Below are 23,081 nucleotides of genomic sequence, written 5' to 3'. Positions count from 1 at the left end.
ATCACGCTTTCGCGGTTATGACACGTGTATTGTTGATTATTATCACCCACCCACGGTAATGTACGTGCCAATTATGTTTTTAATTGATCGGTCTCTTGTACAACGATAATCCCTTTACGCAAAGTCTCAAATGAATTTGTCCAGTATAAGGAAACACGGATGTCTACATTGGGAAATTTTTAAGTGTGATGGCCTTGTGGTACCTATATGGTTGCCGGCCAGTGTACAGTATTCAATGTAAAAATGACCTTTGTGGTACCTGTATGGCTACCGGTCAGTGTGAACATTAAAAAGCAACTATATAGACAAATAACCATAATCTATTGCGATAGCATTCATATTTGATCCTGTGATATTATAGTTGTATGTTTCATGCGATATGGTAATATTGTTACTGTACATACATGTATAAAAATACATCAAATAAAACTTAATACTAGCATCTTAATTTGTCTTTGAGCAGTTTAATCAGTATTGACGTAATATGATCCCTACTGTAGTGTCGCCTGCTACAAAGTACAAACTGCGACATATAGGGATCACTTCTCCATCTTATGTCTGTCTGTCACAATTTTTTTGTCATTCAGAATATGCCTGCAATATACGTGTATAAGGTCAGGTATCAGGCATAAAAACGCACCAGAATGCGCCATGTGATGCTAAAATTTGAAACATTTTCCGGGGGAGGCCCGGACCACACCAATTGGAGGGGGATACCACCTCCCATACCCACTCCCTCCGCCGCCCCAATGTCAATTTGCCTGCGACGCCCCTGGTAGTGAAGAGTGTTGTGGTGTGTTTGGAGAGTGGTTTGGTGTAAAGTGGAGTGGCGTAGAGTGATGTGGTGTATAGTTGTGTGGGGTACAATGGTGTGGTGTTTCGTGGTGTGGTGTTGAGAGGTATGGTGTAGAGTGGTGTGGTGTAGGGTGGTGTTGTGTAGAGTTATGTAGTGTATAGTAGTGTTGTGTAGAGTCAGGAGGTGTTGTGTAGAGTAGTGTTGCCTAGAATGGTGCGGTGTAGAGTGGTGTTATGTAGAGTGGAGTGGTGTAGAGTGGTATGGGGTTTAGTGGCACAGTGTAGAGTGGTGTTGTGTAGACTGGTGTGGTGTCGAGTAGTGTTGTGTAGAGTAGTGTGATATAGAGTGGTGTAGTGTGGAAAGGTGAAGTGTAGAGTGGTGTGTTGTAGACTGGTGTAGTGTAGAGTGGTGTTGTGTAGCGTGGTATTGTGAAAAGTTTTGTGGTGTATAGTGATGTAGTGTAGAGTGATGTAGTGTAGAGTGGTGTGGTTTATAATGGTGTTGTGTAGAGTGGTGTTGTGAAGAGTGGGGGTGTAGAGTGGTGTTTTGAAGAGTGATGTGGTGTAGAGAGGTGTTGTGAAGAGTGGAGGGTGTAGAGTGGTGTAGTGTAGAGTGGTGTCGAGTAGAGTGGTGTGGTAAAGAGAAGTGTTGTGTTGAGTATTGAGGTATAGAGTGATGTGGTGTAGTTTTTTGCAGTGTAGAGCGGTGTAGTGTAGAGCGGTGTTGAGTAAAGTGGTGTGGTGTAGAATGCTGTGGTGTGATGTTAAGTGGTGTGGTGTAGAGTAATGTGGTGTAGAGTGGTGCTGTTTAGAATGGTAATGTGTTGAGTGGTGTGGTGTATAGTGGTTGGCGTAGAGTGTTTTAACGTATTGTGTTATAATGTAGTGGTATGGTGCAGTGATGTGGCGTAGAGTTGTGTGGTGTAAATTGATGTGTTGAAGAGTGACTTGGTGAATTGATCCGTGGTGTTGTGCAGGGTGGTGTTATGTGGAGTGGTTTAGTGTAGAGTGATGAGTGTAGAATGGTGTAGTGTAGAGTGGTGTAGTGTAGAGTGGTGTGCTGGGATGTAGAGTGGTGCAATGTGGTGTGGTGCAGCGTATAGTTGTGTGGTGTAGAGTGGTTCAGTGTATAATGGTACCGTGTAGAGTAATGTGTTGTAGATTGGTGTTGTGCAGTGAAGAGTTGTGTGGTGTAGAGTGGTGCAGTGTAGAGTGGTGCAGTGTATAGTGCTGCATTGTAGACTGGTGCTGTGCAGAGTGGTGTGGTGTGGTGTAGAGTGGTGTAGTGTAGAGTGGTGTTGTGTGGTGAAGAGTGGTGCAGTTAAAAGTGATGCAGAGTAGAGTTGTGCAGTGTATAGTGGTTAAGTGTAAAGTGGTTCAGTGCAGAGTGGTGCAATGTAGAGTGGTGTGGTGTAGACCGGAATGGTGTAGAGTGGTGTGGTGTAGAGTGGTTTGGTGCAGAGTGGTTTGGTGTACAGTGGTATGGAATAGAGTAGAGTGGTGTGTTGTAGAGTGGAGCGGTGTAGACTTGTGTGGTGTAGAGTGGTGTGGTGTTAAGAGGTGTTGTGTCGAATGGTTTGGTGTAGAGTGGTGTAGTGTATAGTGGTGTGGTGTAAAGTTGTGTGGTGATATGCAGAGTGGTGTGGTGTAGAGTGGTGTGGTATGGTGTAGAGTTGTATGATGTAGAGTGATGTGGTGTAGAGTACTGGTGTGTATACTGGTTGTGGGTTGGTGTAAAAGTAAGCTGTGTAATGTGATGTGGTGTAGAGTGGTGTGGTGTAGAGTGGTGTAGTTTAGATTGGTGTTTTTGCAGAGTGGTGAGGTATAGAGTAGTGAAGTGTAGAGTGTAGTGGTGTGGTGTAGAGTGATATGGTGCATAGTGGTGTGGTGAAGAATAGTGTGGTGTAGAGTGGTGTGATGCAGGCTATGTGGTGTAACATTATGTTGTGTAGAGTAGTGTGGTGTGGAGTGCTGCAGCGTTGAGTTGTGTTGTGTGGTGTAGAGTGGTATGTTTTAGAGTGATGTGAAATAGAGTTTTCCAGTGTAGAGTGGTGCAGTGTAGAGTAGTGTGGTGTAGAGTGGTGTAGTGTAGAGTATTCTGGTGGCAAGTGCAGTTGTGTGGTGGTGACATGTATGGTGTAAAGTGGTATGGTGTATAGTGGTGTGGTGTAGAGTGGTGTTATGTAGAAAGGTGTATAGTGGTGTGGTGGGGGCTAGAGTGTTGTGGTGTGATTTTGACAGTTGCGATGTATTTTGGTGTATTCTGTTCAGGTTTACGTTCTTGTTCTTGTCAAATTTTATGCTACCATAGTCTGGTATAATCTAGTGCATTGCAGTCCAGTGCGGGCCAGTGCTTTCCAGTGCAGCTAGTGTAGTCCAGTGCAGTTCAGTGCAGTCCGTTGCAGTCCAGTGCAGCCAAGTCCAGTATAGTGTAGCAGAGTGTAATGCATTGTATAATAGACTAGAATAGTTAAGTCAAGTCTAGTCTAGTGTAGTTTTGCGTAGTGTAGTCCAGGTAAGCATAGTGTAGTCTAGTGTACATGCAAGTGTTGTATCGAGACAATACCGTTAGATGCGGTCTTCACTTGCATTTTGTGTAAATGTGGTATCGAGACAATGAGGTAAGGTGGGGGTCTTCACTTGCATTATGTGTAAATGTTGCATCGAAACAATAAGGTAACGTGTGGTCTTCACTTACATTAGGTGTAAATGTGGTATCGAGACAATAAGGTAAGGTGTGGTTTTCACTTGCAGTATGTGTACATGTGGTATCGAAACAGTAAGGTAAGGTGTGGTCTTCACTTGCATTATGTGTAAATGTGGTATTGAAACAATACGGTAAGGTGAGGTCTTTACGCGCATTGTGTATAAGTGTGGTTTCCATATAATATGGGAGGAATAGATCTATGCATTGTGTTTAAGTGTGATATCGAGACGATAAAGTAGAATGGGATCTTAACTGTTTATTACCCTACTGGTTATCATACTGGTCATCATACTGGTCATCACTCTAGTCATCTTACTGGTCATCAATATGGTCATATACTTTGACATCATACTGGTCATCACTCTGGTCATCAGTCTGATCATCACTCTGGTCAATACTTTGACAATCACTCTGGTTATCATACTGGTAATAATAATGGTTATTTTCAGGTCATCATACTGGTCATTGTCCGGGTCCGCATACTGATCATAATAATTGCCTGTTTTATGGTTGTTTCACTCTGGTCTTCATACTGAGCATCAAACTGGTTATAAATATTGTCATCAATATGCTAATCACTCATCATAGTGGTACACTAGTTAGAATACTGGCCATCATTCTTCTCATTATACCGATAATCATACTGGTCATCAAACTGGTAAGAATAATGGTCTTCACTTTGGCCATCATCTTTCCGGTCATCGCACTGGTCATCATACTTGTCATTTATTTTGTCATGATAAAGGTCATCAAGCTGGTCATCACAATTGGCATCATACTGGTCATCATAAAGGTCAACACCATCGTCATAAACATGGTCACCACTCTGGTCATCACTTTGCTCCTTACTCTGGTCATCTCACTGGCCATCATTCAGGCCATTATTCTAGTCATCATACTGGTCATCGTACTGGTCAGCATAATGGTCATCATACTGGTCATCGTACTGGTCATTATACTGGTCATTATACTTGTCACCATACTGGCCGTCGTACTGGTCATCATACTGGTCATCATACTGGTCATCGTACTGGTCACCATACTGGTCATTATACTTGTCATCATACTGGTCATCGAACTGGTCATCATACTGGTCATCATACTGGTAATCGTACTGGTCATCGTACTGGTCATCATACTGTCATCATACTGGTCATCATACTGGTCATCGTAAAGGTCATCATACTGGTCATCATACTGGTCATCATACTGGACATCATACTGGCAATCGTACTGGTCATCGTACTGGTCATCATATTGGTAATCATACTGGACATCATACTGGTCATCGTACTGGTCATTGTACTGGTCATTATATTGGTCATCGTACTAGTCATCACACTGGTCATCATACTGGTAACTATACTGGTCATCGTACTGGTCATCATACTGGTCATCGTACTTGTCATTGTACTGGTCATCGTACTTGTCATCATATTGGTCATCGTACTGGTCATCGTACTGGTCATCATACTGGTCATCATACTGGTCATTATATTGGTCATCGTACTAGTCATCATACTGGTAACAATACTGGTCATCGTACTGGTCATCATACTGGTCATCGTACTTGTCATATTACTGGTCATCGTACTGGTCATCATACTGGTCATCATACTGGCCATCGTACTGGTCATCATACTGGTCATCATACTGATCTTCGTACTGGTCATCGTACTGGTCATCATACTGGTCATCATACTGATCATCGTACTGGTAATCATACTGGTAATCATACTAGTCATCATACTAGTCATCATACTAGTCATCATACTAGTAATTATACTGGTCATCGTACTGATCATCATACTGGTCATCATACTAGTCATCATACTGGTCATCATACTGGTCATCATACAAGTCATTAACTGGTCATCATTCTTGTAATCATACTGGTCACCTATGCTCTATATCATACCATATGATACACTGCTTTGCATTCAGTTGCATTATGTTTATGTAAAATTTACCGAAACCAGAATATAACACGATATGATCTCCAGTTCAGGTAACATCCGGTTGAGACAGGAAATATAAAGGAAGACAAGTCCTATTTACAATACATCACATGCCCTTTCCAAAGTTATCATGTTACTGTCTTTAAAAGTTCAAATAGACCAGCATGTTATAGTAGAAGCAAAGCAGATTCGAAGAATCATATATATATAACAAAATTAATATACGACACAAACTTCTCTTTTCACTACCATATTGATCATGGTGCATTATAAAGTATCGAATGCAGAAACTATATGATAAATGTTTTTTCTTTTAAAAGCAATGTGTTTGGATGTTCTTTTGATTTCGAATAAATGTCTGTTAGAACCGATTTTCTACAATGTTTCATCAAATAAAGCTGCACGTAATTAAGCACTGCAACTCCATACACAAGTCATTTTACTGCAGGCCCGGTACGATGTGTATACCCTTTCTCCATTAGAAGCAAAGTGAAAATGGCGTTTGCAACCAGCATTAAACCGGAACAGCCTGCGAGTAACTCGCAGTCTGTTCAGGTTGTATGCTGTTTGCTGCTCATCAGTATCTTTAGGTTTGAAATGAAGCCTTTAAAACTCGATTTTAGTAAAGAAGATTTTTAAGTTATTAATTATTTTTCTAAGGGACTAAAAAAGTCTCAAAGTGCGTGTATAAGGGTGAAGGGTTGAGCATGAAATAAGACTAGACTTAAATATGGTTACACAAAACAACATGTGATTCGTGTGTGATTCCGAGTAAAACTTGTCGAGATGGCCATTAAAAAAGGTATTAGCAAACTCGTTATGAATCATAACTTAAAACAGTCGCAGTTCAATATGGGACCCTGAATGCATTAGTAATAAAATAAATGAAAATTGCTTCTATAAACGAACTATAACATGTGTTACTTGGTCACCTTACGCAAAACGATATGTCATATAAACGTTTCAACTCTTTCATTTAATTTCAAAGCGTTATATAAAATCGATTTTAAATAAGAACAACAGCTTGCCAAATCAACAACATCAAAATGCGATCCTAGTTCTGGGAAAACTGGGTATAATGCATGTGCGTAAAGTGTCATCCCAGATTAGCCTGTGCAGTTCGTACAGGCTAATCAGGGACGACATTTTCCGTCTTTATGACATTTTTCTTTTAAATGAAGTCTCTTCTTAGCAAAAATCCAATTTAGGCGGATAGTGTCGTCCCTGATTACCCTGTGTGGACTGTACAGGATAATCTGGGACGATACTTTACGCACATGCATTATGCACAGTTTTCTCAGAACGCGACTCAAATAATAAGCGCTTAACACCAAAACAAAACATCACCGAGAACGGAGCATAACACCATGTTATGTCAAATCAACTGATTCCTATACAAACATGGGTTTGTTGTAATTTAGCAAAACGGTACAATATGTGTCAGACCTTTATCATTTATTCTTAAAACGATTGTTTTACATTTAAAGCACAAAAATTGAATAAGCTTGAACTGTCTTTAAGGTAGCTGTTTTAAGAACAATTGCATACCCCTTTAAACGATACATTCACCTTATTCAAGTTCGCAATTGCGCCATAGAAAAAAGACCTCGCTAGATCATCCTAAATAGACCTTGATACAGAATTGACATGCAAACAATGTTTCTCGGATGTATTAGGACTTGTCCTTTAATGTTATTGTATGGCTATGTAAAAACAAACATATTGTTTGCAATTTGACGACTGGACCATGTGGAAGTCATCCCTTCAGCTCACAACCACCATCAACTCCTTTTATGTGCGCCAAAGTTTTATAAGCGAATTTACATTTGTTCGATTACATTTCAAATACCTGATGTTGTGCCGATGATCGATGGATCATGAATCATACGCATTTCCAAATCAAGAATCCATTGAGCATAACGGCATGCCGACTTTCCACGTAGAATCGTATATGGAAAGGCCTGTGCGAATAATGTATCAACTGTTTAAAAACCATTTAAATAATATCACTTTATATCTTTCTTGATAAATTACTGAGTTAAATCTCTTTGCTTAATGTTCAACTTGCGTAAGTAACATATATACCTATGTTTCAAAATATATACAATAAATATTAATATATAACTCACAGATGCAAATATGATGAAATTTTCAATACAAAAAGCTTATTAGCTATTTCGATTATATTCACGGAGGAAATGTCCTTTACTTTTTATTGTGTGAATCAAAACTACATCGTTATTGATCCAAAGTTAAGGTAAACTGATGAATATACATTGACATATTGAGTCTGGACGCTGTTTCTTCTTCGACTTATGTTAGTTACAGCTTATAATTTGGAGGCTACTTACTCAAAACAAAGTTCGATTAAATAACCTTCTGTAGCAATAATTAACGCGTTTCCCAAGTAAATATGGACCTATATAAATTGTTTTATATACCTGTTTACAGGTACAATGCACGCATCAACTAAATACAAAACGGTATTAACAAATTTCGAAAGTCTTACTCTTTTTATCGAGCTGATTTACTAGCACAACCATTAAAGTGGACTAATTTAATGACGTCTTCAAAGGAATATATCCAGTTTATCCAGTTTAAAGACAATCGAGGGTATGGTAAACATGTCTCCAAAATTATTGTTGCTGGATATAAATTTGACAGAGCAGTAGATTGAAGCTTGCATCTATTTAACACAGTTAGTGTTTAATTATATATTTTAAAAGTGGATTTGAAATCTGATCACATTCATGATATTATATGAACATGCAAATGTAAATGACCTCGTTCATGCGTGTAAGGAGCGTTTTTTGCTGTTCGTGTTGTTCTGTTCAAACGCATAAGTCAAATGAAATACGTTAACTGAACACAAAACTATACTAAAATCCATTCAGAGGTTTTATAACTATCAGAGAGACAAAACTCTATAATATCTATCATCCCATTGCTTCCATTAAAAGGTCCAATACAGCTTGATTCGTGTTTTCCAATTATAATAAATGGAAGGGATCCTGAATATGTTCGCACCATATGTTGTGTTTTAATGAGATAGTTACATCCATATTTAAATAAAATATATGATTAATAATCTCTGCAGCTGTTAGATAATGATCAGTAGCTCCGATATCCTTCTACTTGAGAAGGCGGTTCCTAATGGGCCATTATTCGTTTACAGTAACATGACCGATGAGTTCGATTTGCTATGGGCGTAACTGATTATGTCATTCGACTATAAAATAGTGGAGTTCTGTTGGTAACAAACACTTTGGTTCCGACACTCGAATAAGTGCCTGTGAAGCAATAGAAATTCTACATGTAAGTGTTGAACATTTTAATATCTTTGTGTCATTATATTATTGGTCGTGTTGTATGTTAACAGCGAGGCGCTCAAACTAAGCATGATGTGGATGCTCAATAAGTTTCTGGCTAGTGATGCATATAATAATAAGACATGGGGTGTATTCTATTTAAATGATTAAGCAATACTACTACTACTACTACTAATAATAATAATAATTATTATTATAATAATAATGATAATAATAATAATAATAATAATAATAATAATAATAATAATAATAATAATAATAATAATAATAATAATAATAATAATAATAATAATAATAATAATAATAATAATACAAATACTAATAATATTAATAATAATAATAATAATAATAATAATAATAATAATAATAATAATAATAATAATAATAATAATAATAATAATAATAATAAAAAAAAAAATAATAATAATAATATTTTTACAACAGTTTTTTTTATTAATGTACGTGCAAATTTGGTGTAAATTTGCATGTGCTGTTTGTGTTGTATTGGAGGCATTCGTTTAACCAGTGTAGATTTGTTGTGGTTAGTGCTAACATTTTCATTTTTTGTGGTTGTATTGTTTGCTTCTTGTCATTACTCATACATTTGAAATTGTGAATTATAAGTTTGAAGTGCTGTTTACCTCTATTGATTAAGCAATCACCAGAGAAAACTTTATATATTATCACGAAATTGCTAGTTACGCATTAAAAATAGCGTACTCCTGTGGCAAATTTTTAGAGTGTTTTCTGTACAGACCACTTCTTGAAACTATTTTTGAAGAAATGTCGCCTTAAAGTAAGTTAATACAATTTGTATCTGACGTTTTGAACAAAAAACAGGTATGATGGGAAACGAGCATATAGCAACAACTAGCACAATAATTTTGTACATGTAAACATATTCTTATATAAATAACACCTAAATTAAATTGCACAAATTTCAAGAATTTATGTTACTTATCATTCTCTTGACTGTAAAATGCATTTAACATCTTGCCTTAAAATACACATTCCATTTCAATTCATTATGATAAATGTCATTTTTAAAGTTTGTATTTACGTCTCTCTCTCATTTTTTTACGTCTCAATGCCTGGCTAAGCCTTTATTTGTCAGTCAGCATTCCGCTGATACATTACTGGCATGTATGTGCCCCGACCCGGTATCGAAACGGAGACCTCTGGGTTTCAACGAAAGCGCCTTATTTACTGAGCTACGGAGTTACATAAAGGTCGCCGTGGTGTAATGGTGTCCGCCTAGCGACCGGGGAGTCATGGGTTCGATTCCCGCTGTGGGAGCGTTCTTTCGATCTCCCATATAGACACCAAGTACTGGTTCTAGGCCCAGAAAACGTACTCGAGAGCATTTCAAATAAGTAGGAAATACTTTCTATGCAATCGACCTAAAATAAATAGGTTTAAACTATACAAAGATACAGTCGACTGCGCTCATTCCGTTTTGGTTACCAAATTGAAAGCCAGATTGTATTTTCATCTTTAAAAGAATCTGAGAACAAATCTTGGATATAATATTATTAGCAGTTATTCCACGATAATTGTTTGCATTGCTCGGGTGTCCGCCTTTAAATATTGGTGAGATGAAACCCATTCCCCAGCTCTCAGCATATTGCGCGGTATCAAAAATGTTATTGAATATAGTTGTGAGGTACGGTTTAATAGAATTATGTACTCTTTTAATTAAATATTAATTAATTTAAATATTATCGAGTCAACTAGAATTGCAATTATTTGTTTGAAAACAGATGGACATATTTCCGACTCTGAAATTGGTCGGCCTTGACAGTCAATTGTATGATTTTCATTCATTCGCTGCGAAATGTGTCCAAAATTTAGTTCATTTGGATTTGTATTAACGTTGTTATAATCATCTCAATGTTTATTGTATTCTAATATAAACGATAATAAGCAAGTTCTTGATTATAAATCTCCTACAATAAAAGTGTACCATAAGATGCAATATTGTTCTATGTTATTCTCAATTTCTTCGAAAAAAAATCAAAATCTACATCTCTCAAGACTTTTGAATTCGTTGGTGCAATCTAAGTGCAACATATGTTCACATCTTTATAAAAAATTAACATTTTTATCCCTAATTTATTTTAACCATATAATGCCAGAATCATTCACTCTTATACTTGATATCTTATCTTTGAAAGAGGTTTTATAAAACAACAAAAATACCTCTGGCTTGTCAGCCGTTTTTAACTCCATTAGATATATCCATAAGCATGCGTGCTTTCACAGTTTGGGATGGTTATTTTTTGCACTCTTTACTTTACGAACATGAATTTTACCCCCTTTCACAGGGCACGGTCCATATATTATAATATAGCTTGATGACTATTGATACCAAATCAAACTTTTTCCTTAGCAATATCAGACTCGCCCTATAGCACATCAAAAAGGCACCGATCATTTAATATATTATATTACTTAAGATAAATCTTTCAAATCATAGTGAAGGCGATTCACTACGAAAAACTATAGAACTAAATATGTATTCACTATTTAAATATATTACCAATATATGAGTATGAGTGAAATTGCAGCAAAGTATTCACAACAAATGGGGAAATAGCCTAAAGCGCAAACACATTAATTACGTCTTCTACATTTAAATAAGATATCACGAGGTTAGCAGATTACATAAAGTCATTTTTAAAGCATTCGAAAGCCAAATTGGCTTTGTAGTTTAGATTTAACCCATTTATACCTAGCGTCCTGAAAAAAAGGACATTGCAAACAGCGTAGACACAGATGCAGCGTCTCATCTGGGTCTGCGCTGTTTGCGTAAAGGAATTTCTATAAGAAATATTCTAAATATAGAAATTAATATACTAGACATCCCCAATTTTAGAAAAAACAATTGATCCAATTTAGAAGGATGGGAGAGTCCACTAGGCATAAATGGGTTAATATTGTTCGAGAGCTTACCGACATTTCCAATACTTCGCTGAGAGAAAACTCAAGATACTGCGTCGTGCACATATGAGTCGTGCTCTGAGAAAACTGGGCATAATGCATGTGCGTAACGTGTCGTCCCAGATTAGCCTGTGCAGTCCGCGAAGGCTAATCAGGGACGACACTTTCCGCCTAAATTGGATTTTTGCTAAGAAGAGACTTTGTTTAAACGAAAAATGTCATAAAAGCGAAAAGTGTCGTCCCTAATTAGCCTGTGCGGACTGCACAGGCTAATCTGGGACGACACGTTACGCACATGCATTATACCCAGTTTTCTCAGAACACGCCTCATATTCTTCCTGAGACACAGGTTTAAGTCAGACTCAATACTAGCCTAATCACCTTTGACCATCAATTTTCGCATGATGATCAACCTGATCTTAAAAATGAGAGAAACTTAAAGTTGAGGAAAAAAAACTCACCTAAGTACGGCCGTTATTATCCAGGTCTTTCCAATGTATGGCTTATTTATTTTTAGTTTCAGAATTTATGTAAAACAACTACACGTGAAACTATTTGCATATAAACAATAATATCATTAATATTACTTTGGCGTGATTGGAGATGATGACGTCGAATAGTCGAATTGACGTCTCTACGTTTTAACTTTATATAAAATAAAAATGAAATCAGATAAATAAGCCGTAAATTTCATAAACCAATCCATCTGTATATTAATTCCACAAGTAAGTAGTTGCATGTGATAAATCAATAATTTATAATGTGTGTAAATTGATTAAATACGCTTTAGTTGAAAGAAATGCAATTCTTAATTATACTATTCAATAAACTTCAGTACCGCCTTGATAGAACCTACGTGCTCTCAACTTCGAATTCATTCGTCTGTATTTGTATTTTCTAATGACTAGTTTTTGTTATTTAATATTATGTTGCTATGCCTAGTTACGTGACAGAAAATAATATGTGTATTTCAGTATGAAGAATATGTACATTTGTCTGTCTGTCTGTCTGTCTGTCTCTCTGTCTGTCTGTCTGTCTGTCTGTCTGTCTGTCTGTCTGTCTGTCTGTCTGTCTGTCTGTCTGTCTTCCTGTCTGTCTGTCTGTCTGTCTGTCTGTCTGTCTGTCTGTCTGTCTGTCTGTCTGTCTGTCTGTCTGTCTGTTTGTCTGTCTATGTGCCTGTCTGTTACAGTGAATAGACTTTTTTGTTCCGCGTGTCGCTCCGAAAATGAGATGCTTCGTGTGAAATGGCCCCGTCATTTTTTTGTGTACTATTACAGCTCAAACATGAACAAACTCGTCCTGGTGCTCCTGCTTGTAGGCTGCGTCGCTCTGCTGACTCTGCCGCCACAAGTTGAAGGTGTTACTGAAGGTGAGTTGACGTCGCTCTGCTGACTCTGCAACAGGTTACTGACACTGAGTTGACGTCGTTCTGCTGAGTCTGCCACTGGTTACTGTAGGTGAGTTGACGTCGCTCTGCTGACTCTGCAACAGGTTACTGTAGGTAAGTTGACGTCGCTATGCTGGCTTTGCCACAGGTTACTAACGGTGAGTTGACGTCGCTCTGATGACTCTGCCATAGGTTACTGACAGTGAGTTGACGTCGCTCTGCTGACTCTGCCACAGGTTACTGACAGTGAGTTGACGTCGCTCTGCTGACTCTGCAACAGGTTACTGACAGTGAGTTGACGTCGCTCTGCTAACTCTGCCACAGGTTACTGTAGGTGAGTTGACGTCGCTCTGCTGACTCTGCAACAGGTTACTAAAGGTGAGTTGACGCGCTCTGCTGACTCTGCCACAAGTTACTGTAGGTGAGTTGTCGTCGCTCTGCTGACTCTGCAACAGGTTACTGTTGGTAAGTTGACGTCGCTCTGCTGGCTTTGCCACAGGTTACTGACGGTAAGTTGACGTCGCTCTGATGACTCTGCCACAGGTTACTGTAGGTGAGTTGACGTCGCTCTGCTTACTCTGCAACTGGTTAATAAAGACGAGTTGACGTCGCTCTGCTGACTCTGCAACAGGTTACTGAAGGTGAGTTGACGTCGCTCTGCTGACTCTGCCACAGTATACTGTAGGTAAGTTGACGTCGCTCTGCTGACTCTGCCACATGTTACTGAAGGTGAGTTGACGTCGCTCTGCTGACTCTGCCACAGGTTACTGTAGGTGAGTTGACGTCGCTCTGCTGACTCTTCCACAGGTTACTGTAGGTAAGTTGACGTCGCTCTGCTGACTCTGCAACAGGTTACTAAAGGTAAGTTGACGTCGCTCTGCTGACTATGCCACAGGTTACTAAATGTGAGTTGATGTACTCTGCTGGCTCAGCCACAGGTTACTAAAGGTGAGTTGACGTCGCTCTGCCGACTCTGCCACAGGTTACTGTAGGTGAGTTGACGTCGCTCTGCTGACTCTGCCACAGGTTACTGTAGGTGAGTTGACGTCGCTCTGCTGACTCTGCAACAGGTTACTAAAGGTATGTTGACGTCGCTCTGCTGACTCTGCCACAGGTTACTGTAGGTGATTTGACGTCGCTCTACTGACTCTGCCACAGGTAACTGAAGGTGAGTTGGCGTCGCTCTGCTGACTCTGCCACAGGTTACTAAAGGTAAGTTGACGTCGCTCTGCTGATTCTGCCACAGGTTACTGTAGGTGAGTTGACGTCGCTCTGCTGATTCTGCCACAGGTTACTGAAGGTGAGTTGACGTCGCTCTGCTGACTCTGCCACAGTATACTGACGGTGAGTTGACGTCGCTCTGCTGACTCTGCCACAGGTTACTGAAGGTTTGTTGACATCACTCTTCAGACTCTGCCACAGGTTACTGTAGGTGAGTTGACGTCGCTCTGCTGACTCTGCCATAAGTTACTGAAGGTGAGTTGACGTCGCTCTGCTGACTCTGCCACAGGTTACTGTAGGTAAGTTGACGTCGCTCTGCTGACTCTGCCACAGGTTACTGAAGGTGAGTTGACGTCGCTCTGCTGACTCTGCCACATGTTACTGTAGGTGAGTTGACGTCGCTCTGCTGACTCTGCCACAGGTTACTGTAGGTGAGTTGACGTCGCTCTGCTGACTCTGCCACAGGTTACTGTAGGTGAGTTGACGTCGCTCTGCTGACTCTGCCACAGGTTACTGAAGGTGAGTTTACGTTACACAGTCTACTGAAGGTAAGTTTTTTTTATAATTTTTTAGCTAGGTAAATTGCATGGATACTTCGGTGTTGGCTTTTACAACAGTCATGGATGAAAGTTTCAAAAGTCTGGTAAAGTGCATGCTTATTTACAAGTTATTTGTTAACCGCAAACAGTAAACAGGAATCGGGAAAAAAAATCAATTTAGTTAAACACAATATATTGTAATGTCTTTGTTTAAGTTGAAAATCCACTTATTATATATAACCATCCGGAGTGCTGTTAATTGCAATGAGGCAAAGCTTTGTATCATATCATCGCGACGTCTAGAATCAAGGGTGCTATTTGATCAGCAATACTATGGTGATTAAATGTTTCTTGCGGAACAATACTCGAAAATTTCCAACGGCAAGCGGTAATTAAAGGCGACGCCTGACATCTGAGTATTTTATTGTCGAACTATCGTGATTATATATGCCCTGAAGAGCAGCATCAAAAATAGAGTGTCGTGTTAAAGAGTCGGTTATCGTTGTAAAATTTCTTAACACTTTGCATGCTGGGAAAGTTGTCGTCAGCTAAAATGTCGTCTGCTGAATTTCTGAAATAAGTATTTTCTTCCCTTTTTTTTCAAAGAATACTATCAGAATAGCAAACAGTTTGGAAACGTGGTGTCTCATCTGGATCCAAACTGTTTGCAAAGGTCTTCAAAATTCGGTTCCAGCACTGAAAGAGTTAAGTCATGTCGTAGCTTTGATTGTCATGTGTCGACCTCGCACGGCAACAGGCACCATTCAAATCGGCGCACAATACGACATTTTAAATGGCGAGCGTTATTATATCGCAAATATTGTCGACACAAGCCCATGATATAAGACAAACGAATTCAAAATGTCGCACAACATTTCAAACTACGCACAACATTCTTTCCAAGTTGCTTGTGGCAGTTTTTTTGCAAATAAGGCTGACAGTATCATCGGAAGTAAAATAATTAATGTACTTATTTATTTTCAATGTAATACCATGAAAAACGTTGGCTCCGGTTTCTTTTTTTACACGAGTTTAGCCTTATGTTTTGATATTCGTTCTGAAGAATTCTGGGAAATTGAACAGGAACTACATATTCTAAAATGCGCCATATCATACCGTAACAATTTTGCCCTTCCTTTTCAACGGAATATCACAAAAAATATATTGATAAGATAAAATAAGATTAAATCGATAATAATAATTACACATACGTAAACGGTATTAATATTTAACACATGACGTTCACTAAAGTGTATTTTACTCTGACGTCATATTCAATCTGGGATTTTTATCAATGAATCGGACGTCATTTGTTTATTTTCTACGAATTAAATAGACGCAATATTGTTATGTTACGTACAAAAGAATTACATATCAAGTAAAAAAACGCTGATTGAATCAATATCACATATTAAATGTGAAAATTTGTTGTCGAATAACTTGCGGTCAAAGTTAGAGATGCGTGTTATAAAATGATGAAAGAACGTTGTTTTCTAAAGTCTAACACGTTACCTCACTTGTTTTTTTAAAGGGATCTTTTCACGATTTGGTAAATTGACAAAATTGAAAAAAGTTGTTTCAGATTCGCAAATTTTCGTTTTTGTTATGATATTTTTGATGAAACAGTATAATTGAACATTTACCATGGTCTAATAGAGCCATTATATGCATCTTTTGGCGATTTAAAAACCTAAAATTTATAAAGCGTTGCAACGCGGAACGATTGAATAATTTGGAGAGTTCTGTTGTTGTCGTTTAAATTTGTGAAACTACGAAGATTGCTTATATAGGGTATAAAATACGCACTTCTGTATGCTTGGCAGGATAGCTCAGAAGGCTAATGCGCTTTTACTCCAGGATTCCGGGGGTCACTGGTTCGAGTCCTGACGCAGGCTACTTTTTTCCGTTTTTAAATTTTATTTTTGATTTTTTACTGCAGCTTTTAAAATCCAATGTTTACATGTATCAATATAAAGCATTTAATGACAAACTTCAAAACATGCCAAAATCTGTGAAAAGGCCCCTTTAAGACAAGGGCGGAAATCAAGCTTGGATTTTGATGCTACGTGTATGGAGAAGCCTTATGGTTTGACAATAGTTCTTAAGAATTCCGGGAAAATTAACCGAGAACTGCACTTGCTAAACCGCAACCGATCACATCGTTAGCAACTAAACGTTCTATTTAACGACATGTAACACACAACTATATATATTGCTATAAAATCGTTTATAATATTGATAAAAAACGTAAGTATTGCATTTTTATTTAATCTGTGTCTGTAAGCATGTTATATTCAGTATATTATACCTCACATAAATTTGTTTTCTTCTTTGCGTATATAAACTACACAGGTCCGTTATTTTGAATAGTGCCCGGTAAAGATGCGCGCGCATCTAGTCAGCTGGTGCTATACAGCAATGTTAATCTGTGTTTTACACCGGTATATATTATTAATAGTAACTGATGAATAATAAAGGAATTTATATTGTGTTATTTTTTTTAATTTATATTGATATCTATCTGCACAAAAATGTTCGGTATAATATAAGAAATAGAAAACCTCACTTCGGGCCCAATTGCAGAATAGTGACCAGCCAAGGCAGCCCCAAATAGTATATGGGCCTCAGCCGAATATTTACTATTTAGGGCTGCCTGGCTGGTCACTATTTTGCGATAGGACCCTTAGTGAGGTTTTCTAATTCTTAAATAGTATCGATAAATTAATATGACTTCATATTGGATCTTTGAGTTTTATGACATGTTGAACCCTACAATAAAAATATCCGCACCATTATAACGATTCAGATAAAAAAAAGTATCATTTTAGCTAAAAATTGTGTCCATTAACTTATGTTATATAAATGTCCTGAAAATAAGTATGTGCAGTATGAAATCACTTCCCTTTACCGACTCCAAATACGGACCTCGTACAAACGCATGCGCACATGAAACAACTGTTTTGTTTACGTTCGATTGTTAAAACACTAACCCATGATATATCAATAAATTTTTAATGACATGTCTGTTATTATTAACGAATAAATCCAAGAAAAAACCCCATATATTTCGTCCGAAAAATACTTAGAGTATAGATACTTCGCACTTGTTATTTATTATCTACGCAACCCTACTGCTGCACATTGGTTGTTTCGACAGAAAAAATCTGATTTAAAAATGATATTTCTTTAGTTAACGTCGATATGCCTCTATGACTTGCGAAACTTTTGCTTTCTATATCCTTTTTCAGCGCAAAAACGTGTTGGTTCGTGTAATTGCCGACAAATCTGTCTTTCTGACGAGACTAACACAGGCAGCTGCCCACGTGAGCGAGGGCAATGGTGCTGCAAAAAACGTTGATAATTGCAAGTATTCATCATACCTTTATTTCCACATAGAATTACTACTCCTTTAACGGTAAACGATGTTTTTCATAACGCAAATTATATGGTACAGCGTCCGTTAGGAATCGTCTTGTTCCTTCACCAGGAACGACGTTAGTTATCGCTCAAATTAACCCATTTATGACTAGTGGACTCTCCCATCCTTCTAAATTGGATCAATTTATTTACAAAATTAGGGATGTCTAGTATATTTATTTCTTTATTTAGAATATTTCTTATAGAAATTCCTTTAAGCAAACAGCGCAGACCCTGATGAGACGCCGCATCATGTGGCGTCTCATCTGGGTCTACGCTGTTTGCCAAGGCTTTTTTTTCTAGACGCTTTGCATAAATGGGTTAAACCTATAGCTTCCATGCAGAGATGTCGATTCGTTTGACACGTTAATATCTTCACTGCTCACATTGATCTCAGATGTTAGAGTCGCTTATTGCGTTTTACTATGCTATAAAACTAAAACATAATCATCGCTCTAACGATGCATTCAGAGTATTCTGATTCTAGTTTCTTTGTCATTTTGTTTTGCAATACCACAAATACGGCGTTCATTTGAATACAATTGTTTGTCATTTTGCTGTAAGACAGAACATACGGTGATTACACTAGCTCACATTGAGCCCTTCGTGTCCAAGAGAGCTAATAAAATTAATATGTTTACACAGTATGAATGTACTTAAGTCATTATATTCTATTTCAGACTCTCCCAAGACATATCCTGAAACGACCGGCGTGTTATTAGTTTGATAAACTATTGAAATGAAGAGAAAGCATCCTATCATGGTTTTTGTCAATTTCTTCAACACGTACATGTTCATTCAAATGTATAAGAATTGAACTTGCCTCGAGTAACATACATGATAAAGTACAAACCGGCTACGCACGTATATGTGTGCATAAATAAAGTAGATTAAATTGAGTATATATGAACCGCGCTCTTTGAAAAGGGGGTTTAATACATGTGCGTAAAGTGTCGTCCCAGACTAGTCTGTGCAGTCTTCACAGACTATTCGGTGACAACTCTTTCCGCCTAAACAGTATTTTTGCTAAGAAGAGACTTTCTTAAACATAAAATATCATAAAAGCGGAAAGTGTCGTCCCTGATTAGCCTGTATAGACTGCACAGGCTAATCTGGGGCGACACTTTGCGCACATGAAGTAAACACACCTTTCTCAGAGCGCGACTCATATATAGAGTATATACATATCATGTGTGACGCCGTTGGGATTTTGGGTTAAGAGCTTATTAATTAAATTATGCTTGTATTTCGCACCAAAACAACTTCAGTTAGTATCGTTCAATATTAGCGCTGTGATACCTGCAGAAAAACTGAAATCAACGAATCGACGTGATGCTCTATTTTAGTCTACTTTTAACTACGCAGATCGTTATTGATGAGTGATTTTATGAACATTAATATTAATCTACAGACACATATTCAATTAATAAAACAATGTTGACAACTTTTACAACACTTTTCTTCTCAAGTCTTTAATGCAAAATAAAATTGTTTATTTAGCAATCAGCATATGAACATTATCAAACGACTAAAAAATCTTAGCTCTTCTTTGAAAACCGCGTGAGTTAGAGTCCCTCATATTTTTCAGGAGACAAGGACATTGATATGAATGAAAATTCAAAATACATTTTGCCAGTAGTTTTCAGTTGATCATAGTATACGCGATTGATAATGCGCATTGTTCAAGTCTTAAAACCCGTTAACTAAACTATACGCAGTTTTGCGGTTGCATTTTCACCAATGGTTTTCCAGGATTTTAGCACAGACCATATCTATGCCTTATAATTGGATATAATATCTAGTTTTTTTAGCAGAAAATGTATCAGGAAGCCGCCGTTAAAATATAATAAGCCCAAATCGCGACAAAATTCAATCATTCTGTTTTCCTAGAACAGCGACAAATGCGACTTAAAAAACAACAAGAAAAATATACAGCACACTCGGAATGGATTGGCATTTCAAGTGACCCTATGACGTAGAGGTTTGGTAGAAATTGAATAAGTTTACTAAAGCAATAAATAATGGTCACAATATCTAAACTTTATTTCCTTTGAGACAAAGCAGAGAAAGAAAATAATCCCACAACATTATGAAAAAGTTACAAACACTACAAACACGTTAATTTAACCAAAGATTTGACAGAATTGCACGCAATGCACAAAACCCCTAAAATGAAATCTAGTCATCGGGTTTCATTTTTGTTGTTTTAACAAGCGTCTATCATACATAATAAAGGCCGTGCTCTGTGAAAAAGGGGTTTAATACATGTGCGTAAAGTGTCGTCCCAGAACTGCGCAGGTAAATCTGGGACGACACTTAACGCACATGCATAACACCCCCCCCCCCCCTTCACATAACACGGCCCATGTTTAAACGTGATAGCACATTTATCAATTAGCGATCCCGTACTACGCATTAAGTCCGTTTTTTCTCAATGACAAAGCATGTATATTAAATTTGATGACGTATCTCGGATTCAATATATACACCATGACATTTATTAAATGTAATCCGATGCGCCATGCCCGTTTGCATATTTGCATTTTTAAATCATGAGTGTGTGCTTGCAAATAAATGAGATTCGGTAATTACGGGGGCTTCTGCGTTTCTTCACACCACCCGTCGCTCAATAAAGGATCATATCGCATCGCCCGTACTTAATTCGCAAAAAACAAACCGACGGTCGCAAGGAGAAATTAATTACGCTGCTGCTGCTGCTGCTGCTGCTGCTGCTGATGATGATGATAACTGTGTTTAATTTTTAAAATATTTCCCTTGACGAATGTCAATGGAATATTAAACTATACATTGTTAAATGAAAAATCAAAAATTAACAATTTACAAATCAATACATAACTGTGCAAGCTATTTTACTAGTTACATTTAGCATAATACGACTATTTCATAAAATAATATGCTTCTATTCATAAGCAAGTACAATATAAACCTCTGAAATACGCATTAACCAATACAAACGTAAGTTTTCACAGAAAAAGAGTGCAGATGAAAAAAGGTTGACAAGCACTGAGCGAATTTTGTCCTTCTGAAAAAAACAACAACTTTTTTGCATGCACATAAATGATACAATGTTTATAAATGTACTAAATAAAGCACATCTAACATCCATAATAATGATTTGCCTATGATTTGTGTTAATAAATTATTCTTTAAAAAAATCAAGAGAACAAAAATGTTTACAACAATAATTCAGACAAATGATTGAATACTCATTTCACCAAGCGAAATAGCCATTACAAAAGTAAACACTTCCTGTCAGCACTCTTCTTCCAGTTCCGGTACTGCCGCCTGAGGACACGGCGGCGAGTAGTGGTCTTGGTCAGAATTCATGAACAATTCTTTGAGTTAAGAATGAGTTAAGACTTTCTAAAATTGTTATTTGAATAAGGTGTTCAAACATTTGAGCTTAAACGTTCATAAATGGCCTCTTATGTTAATTGTTAACTTATGGCAAATTTATTGGCGAACTTTGCAAACGTTGGCGCATGTATAAATGCAAAATTACTTTTTCAAGCTTCTATTAAATGTTACATTGTTCAGTAAATGTATGTGATGATTTAAAACATTAAGCTGAAATGGTCAACTAGACATGGTGCCCGATTGGTCCCGGGTGCGATACACAAAGGGCATCGTTCTGGGGATCTTTTCAAAGACATCAAGTGCTGGTTCGCTCAAGGAAACATACTCGAGTGTGTCAATATAATCCAAAGACCGACTGTGCAATGGAGATGAAATAAAATATACGTTTATACTAGGAATGTGTTTTTGAATACGGGCCCGAGGATGGGACTAGCCTCAAAGGTGTCGAACAGGGCCCATAGGAGGCCGCTAGCCACTAAGTTGTCTCATACGTCCGCATGGTTTCTTTTTGCCACTGAGGTGTCGCCGACATCCGCGAGGTCTCTTCTAGCCACAAAGGTGTCCCAGAAAGCCCAGAGAATTGCGCTGGCTAAAAAGGTGTCACCGACAGCCCAAGAGATGCCGCTATCCTTAGGAGTCGCAGACATCCAAAGAGATGCCGCTAGCCATAGGAGTCGCAGACATCCAAAGAGATGCCGCTAGCCACAAAGGTGTCGCAAACGTCCCCGGGGTTACCGCTAGCCACAAAGATGTCCAGACGCCCCCCAAAGGATGCCGCTAATCACAAAGGTATCGCAGACGTTCGCGGAGGTTGCTGCTTACCACAAAGGTGTAAAAGACGCTGCCAGATGATGCCGCTAGGCACAAAGGACGACCCCGTACTACGCATAAAGTCCGTTTTTTTCTCAATGAAAAAGCATGTATATTAAATTTGATGACGTATCTCGGGTTCATTATATACGCCATGACATTTATGAAATGTAATCCGATGCGCCATGCCCGTTTGCATATTTGCATTTTTAAATCATGATTGTGTGCTTGCAAATAAATGAGATTCGGTAAATACGGGAGCTACTGCGTTTCTTCACACCACACGTCGCTCAATAAAGGATCATATCGCATCGCCCGAAACTTAATTCGCAAAAAACAAACCGACGGTCGCAAGGAGAAATTAATTACACTGCTGCTGCTGATGATGATGATGATGATAATGATGATAACTGTGTTTAATTCTTAGAATATTTCCCTTGACGAATGTCAATGGAATATTAAACTATATATTGTTTAATGAAAAATCGAAAATGAACAATTTACAAATCAATACATAACTGTGCAAGCTATTTTACTAGTTACCTTTAGCAATATACGACTATTTCATAAAATAATATGCTTCTATTCATAAGCAAGTAC

General features: G+C 37.9%; 1 protein-coding gene and 1 long non-coding RNA gene across 2 annotated transcripts; one reads left to right on the top strand and one right to left on the bottom strand.

Moving 5' to 3' along the window:
* Positions 1-972: 972 nt before the first annotated feature.
* LOC127849660 (histidine-rich glycoprotein-like) lies at positions 973-5,712 on the bottom strand. Its single transcript, XM_052382407.1, has 3 exons — positions 5,695-5,712; positions 4,438-4,580; positions 973-1,546 (listed from the first exon to the last, which is right to left on the bottom strand). The coding sequence occupies exons 1-3, from the start codon at positions 5,710-5,712 to the stop codon at positions 973-975; spliced, it is 735 nt and encodes a 244-aa protein (XP_052238367.1).
* A 3,011-nt stretch (positions 5,713-8,723) lies between these two features.
* Positions 8,724-18,239, top strand: LOC127850359 (uncharacterized). The gene is made up of 3 exons (XR_008035232.1): positions 8,724-8,775; positions 13,007-13,086; positions 18,125-18,239. It is a non-coding gene; the product is annotated as an uncharacterized LOC127850359 (long non-coding RNA).
* Positions 18,240-23,081: the final 4,842 nt, after the last annotated feature.

This window comes from Dreissena polymorpha, chromosome 11 (assembly GCF_020536995.1).
Source record: "Dreissena polymorpha isolate Duluth1 chromosome 11, UMN_Dpol_1.0, whole genome shotgun sequence".
Lineage (NCBI taxonomy): Eukaryota > Metazoa > Mollusca > Bivalvia > Myida > Dreissenidae > Dreissena > Dreissena polymorpha.
Note: the sequence above shows the minus strand (reverse complement) of the source record. Positions and strands in the feature narration are given on the sequence as shown.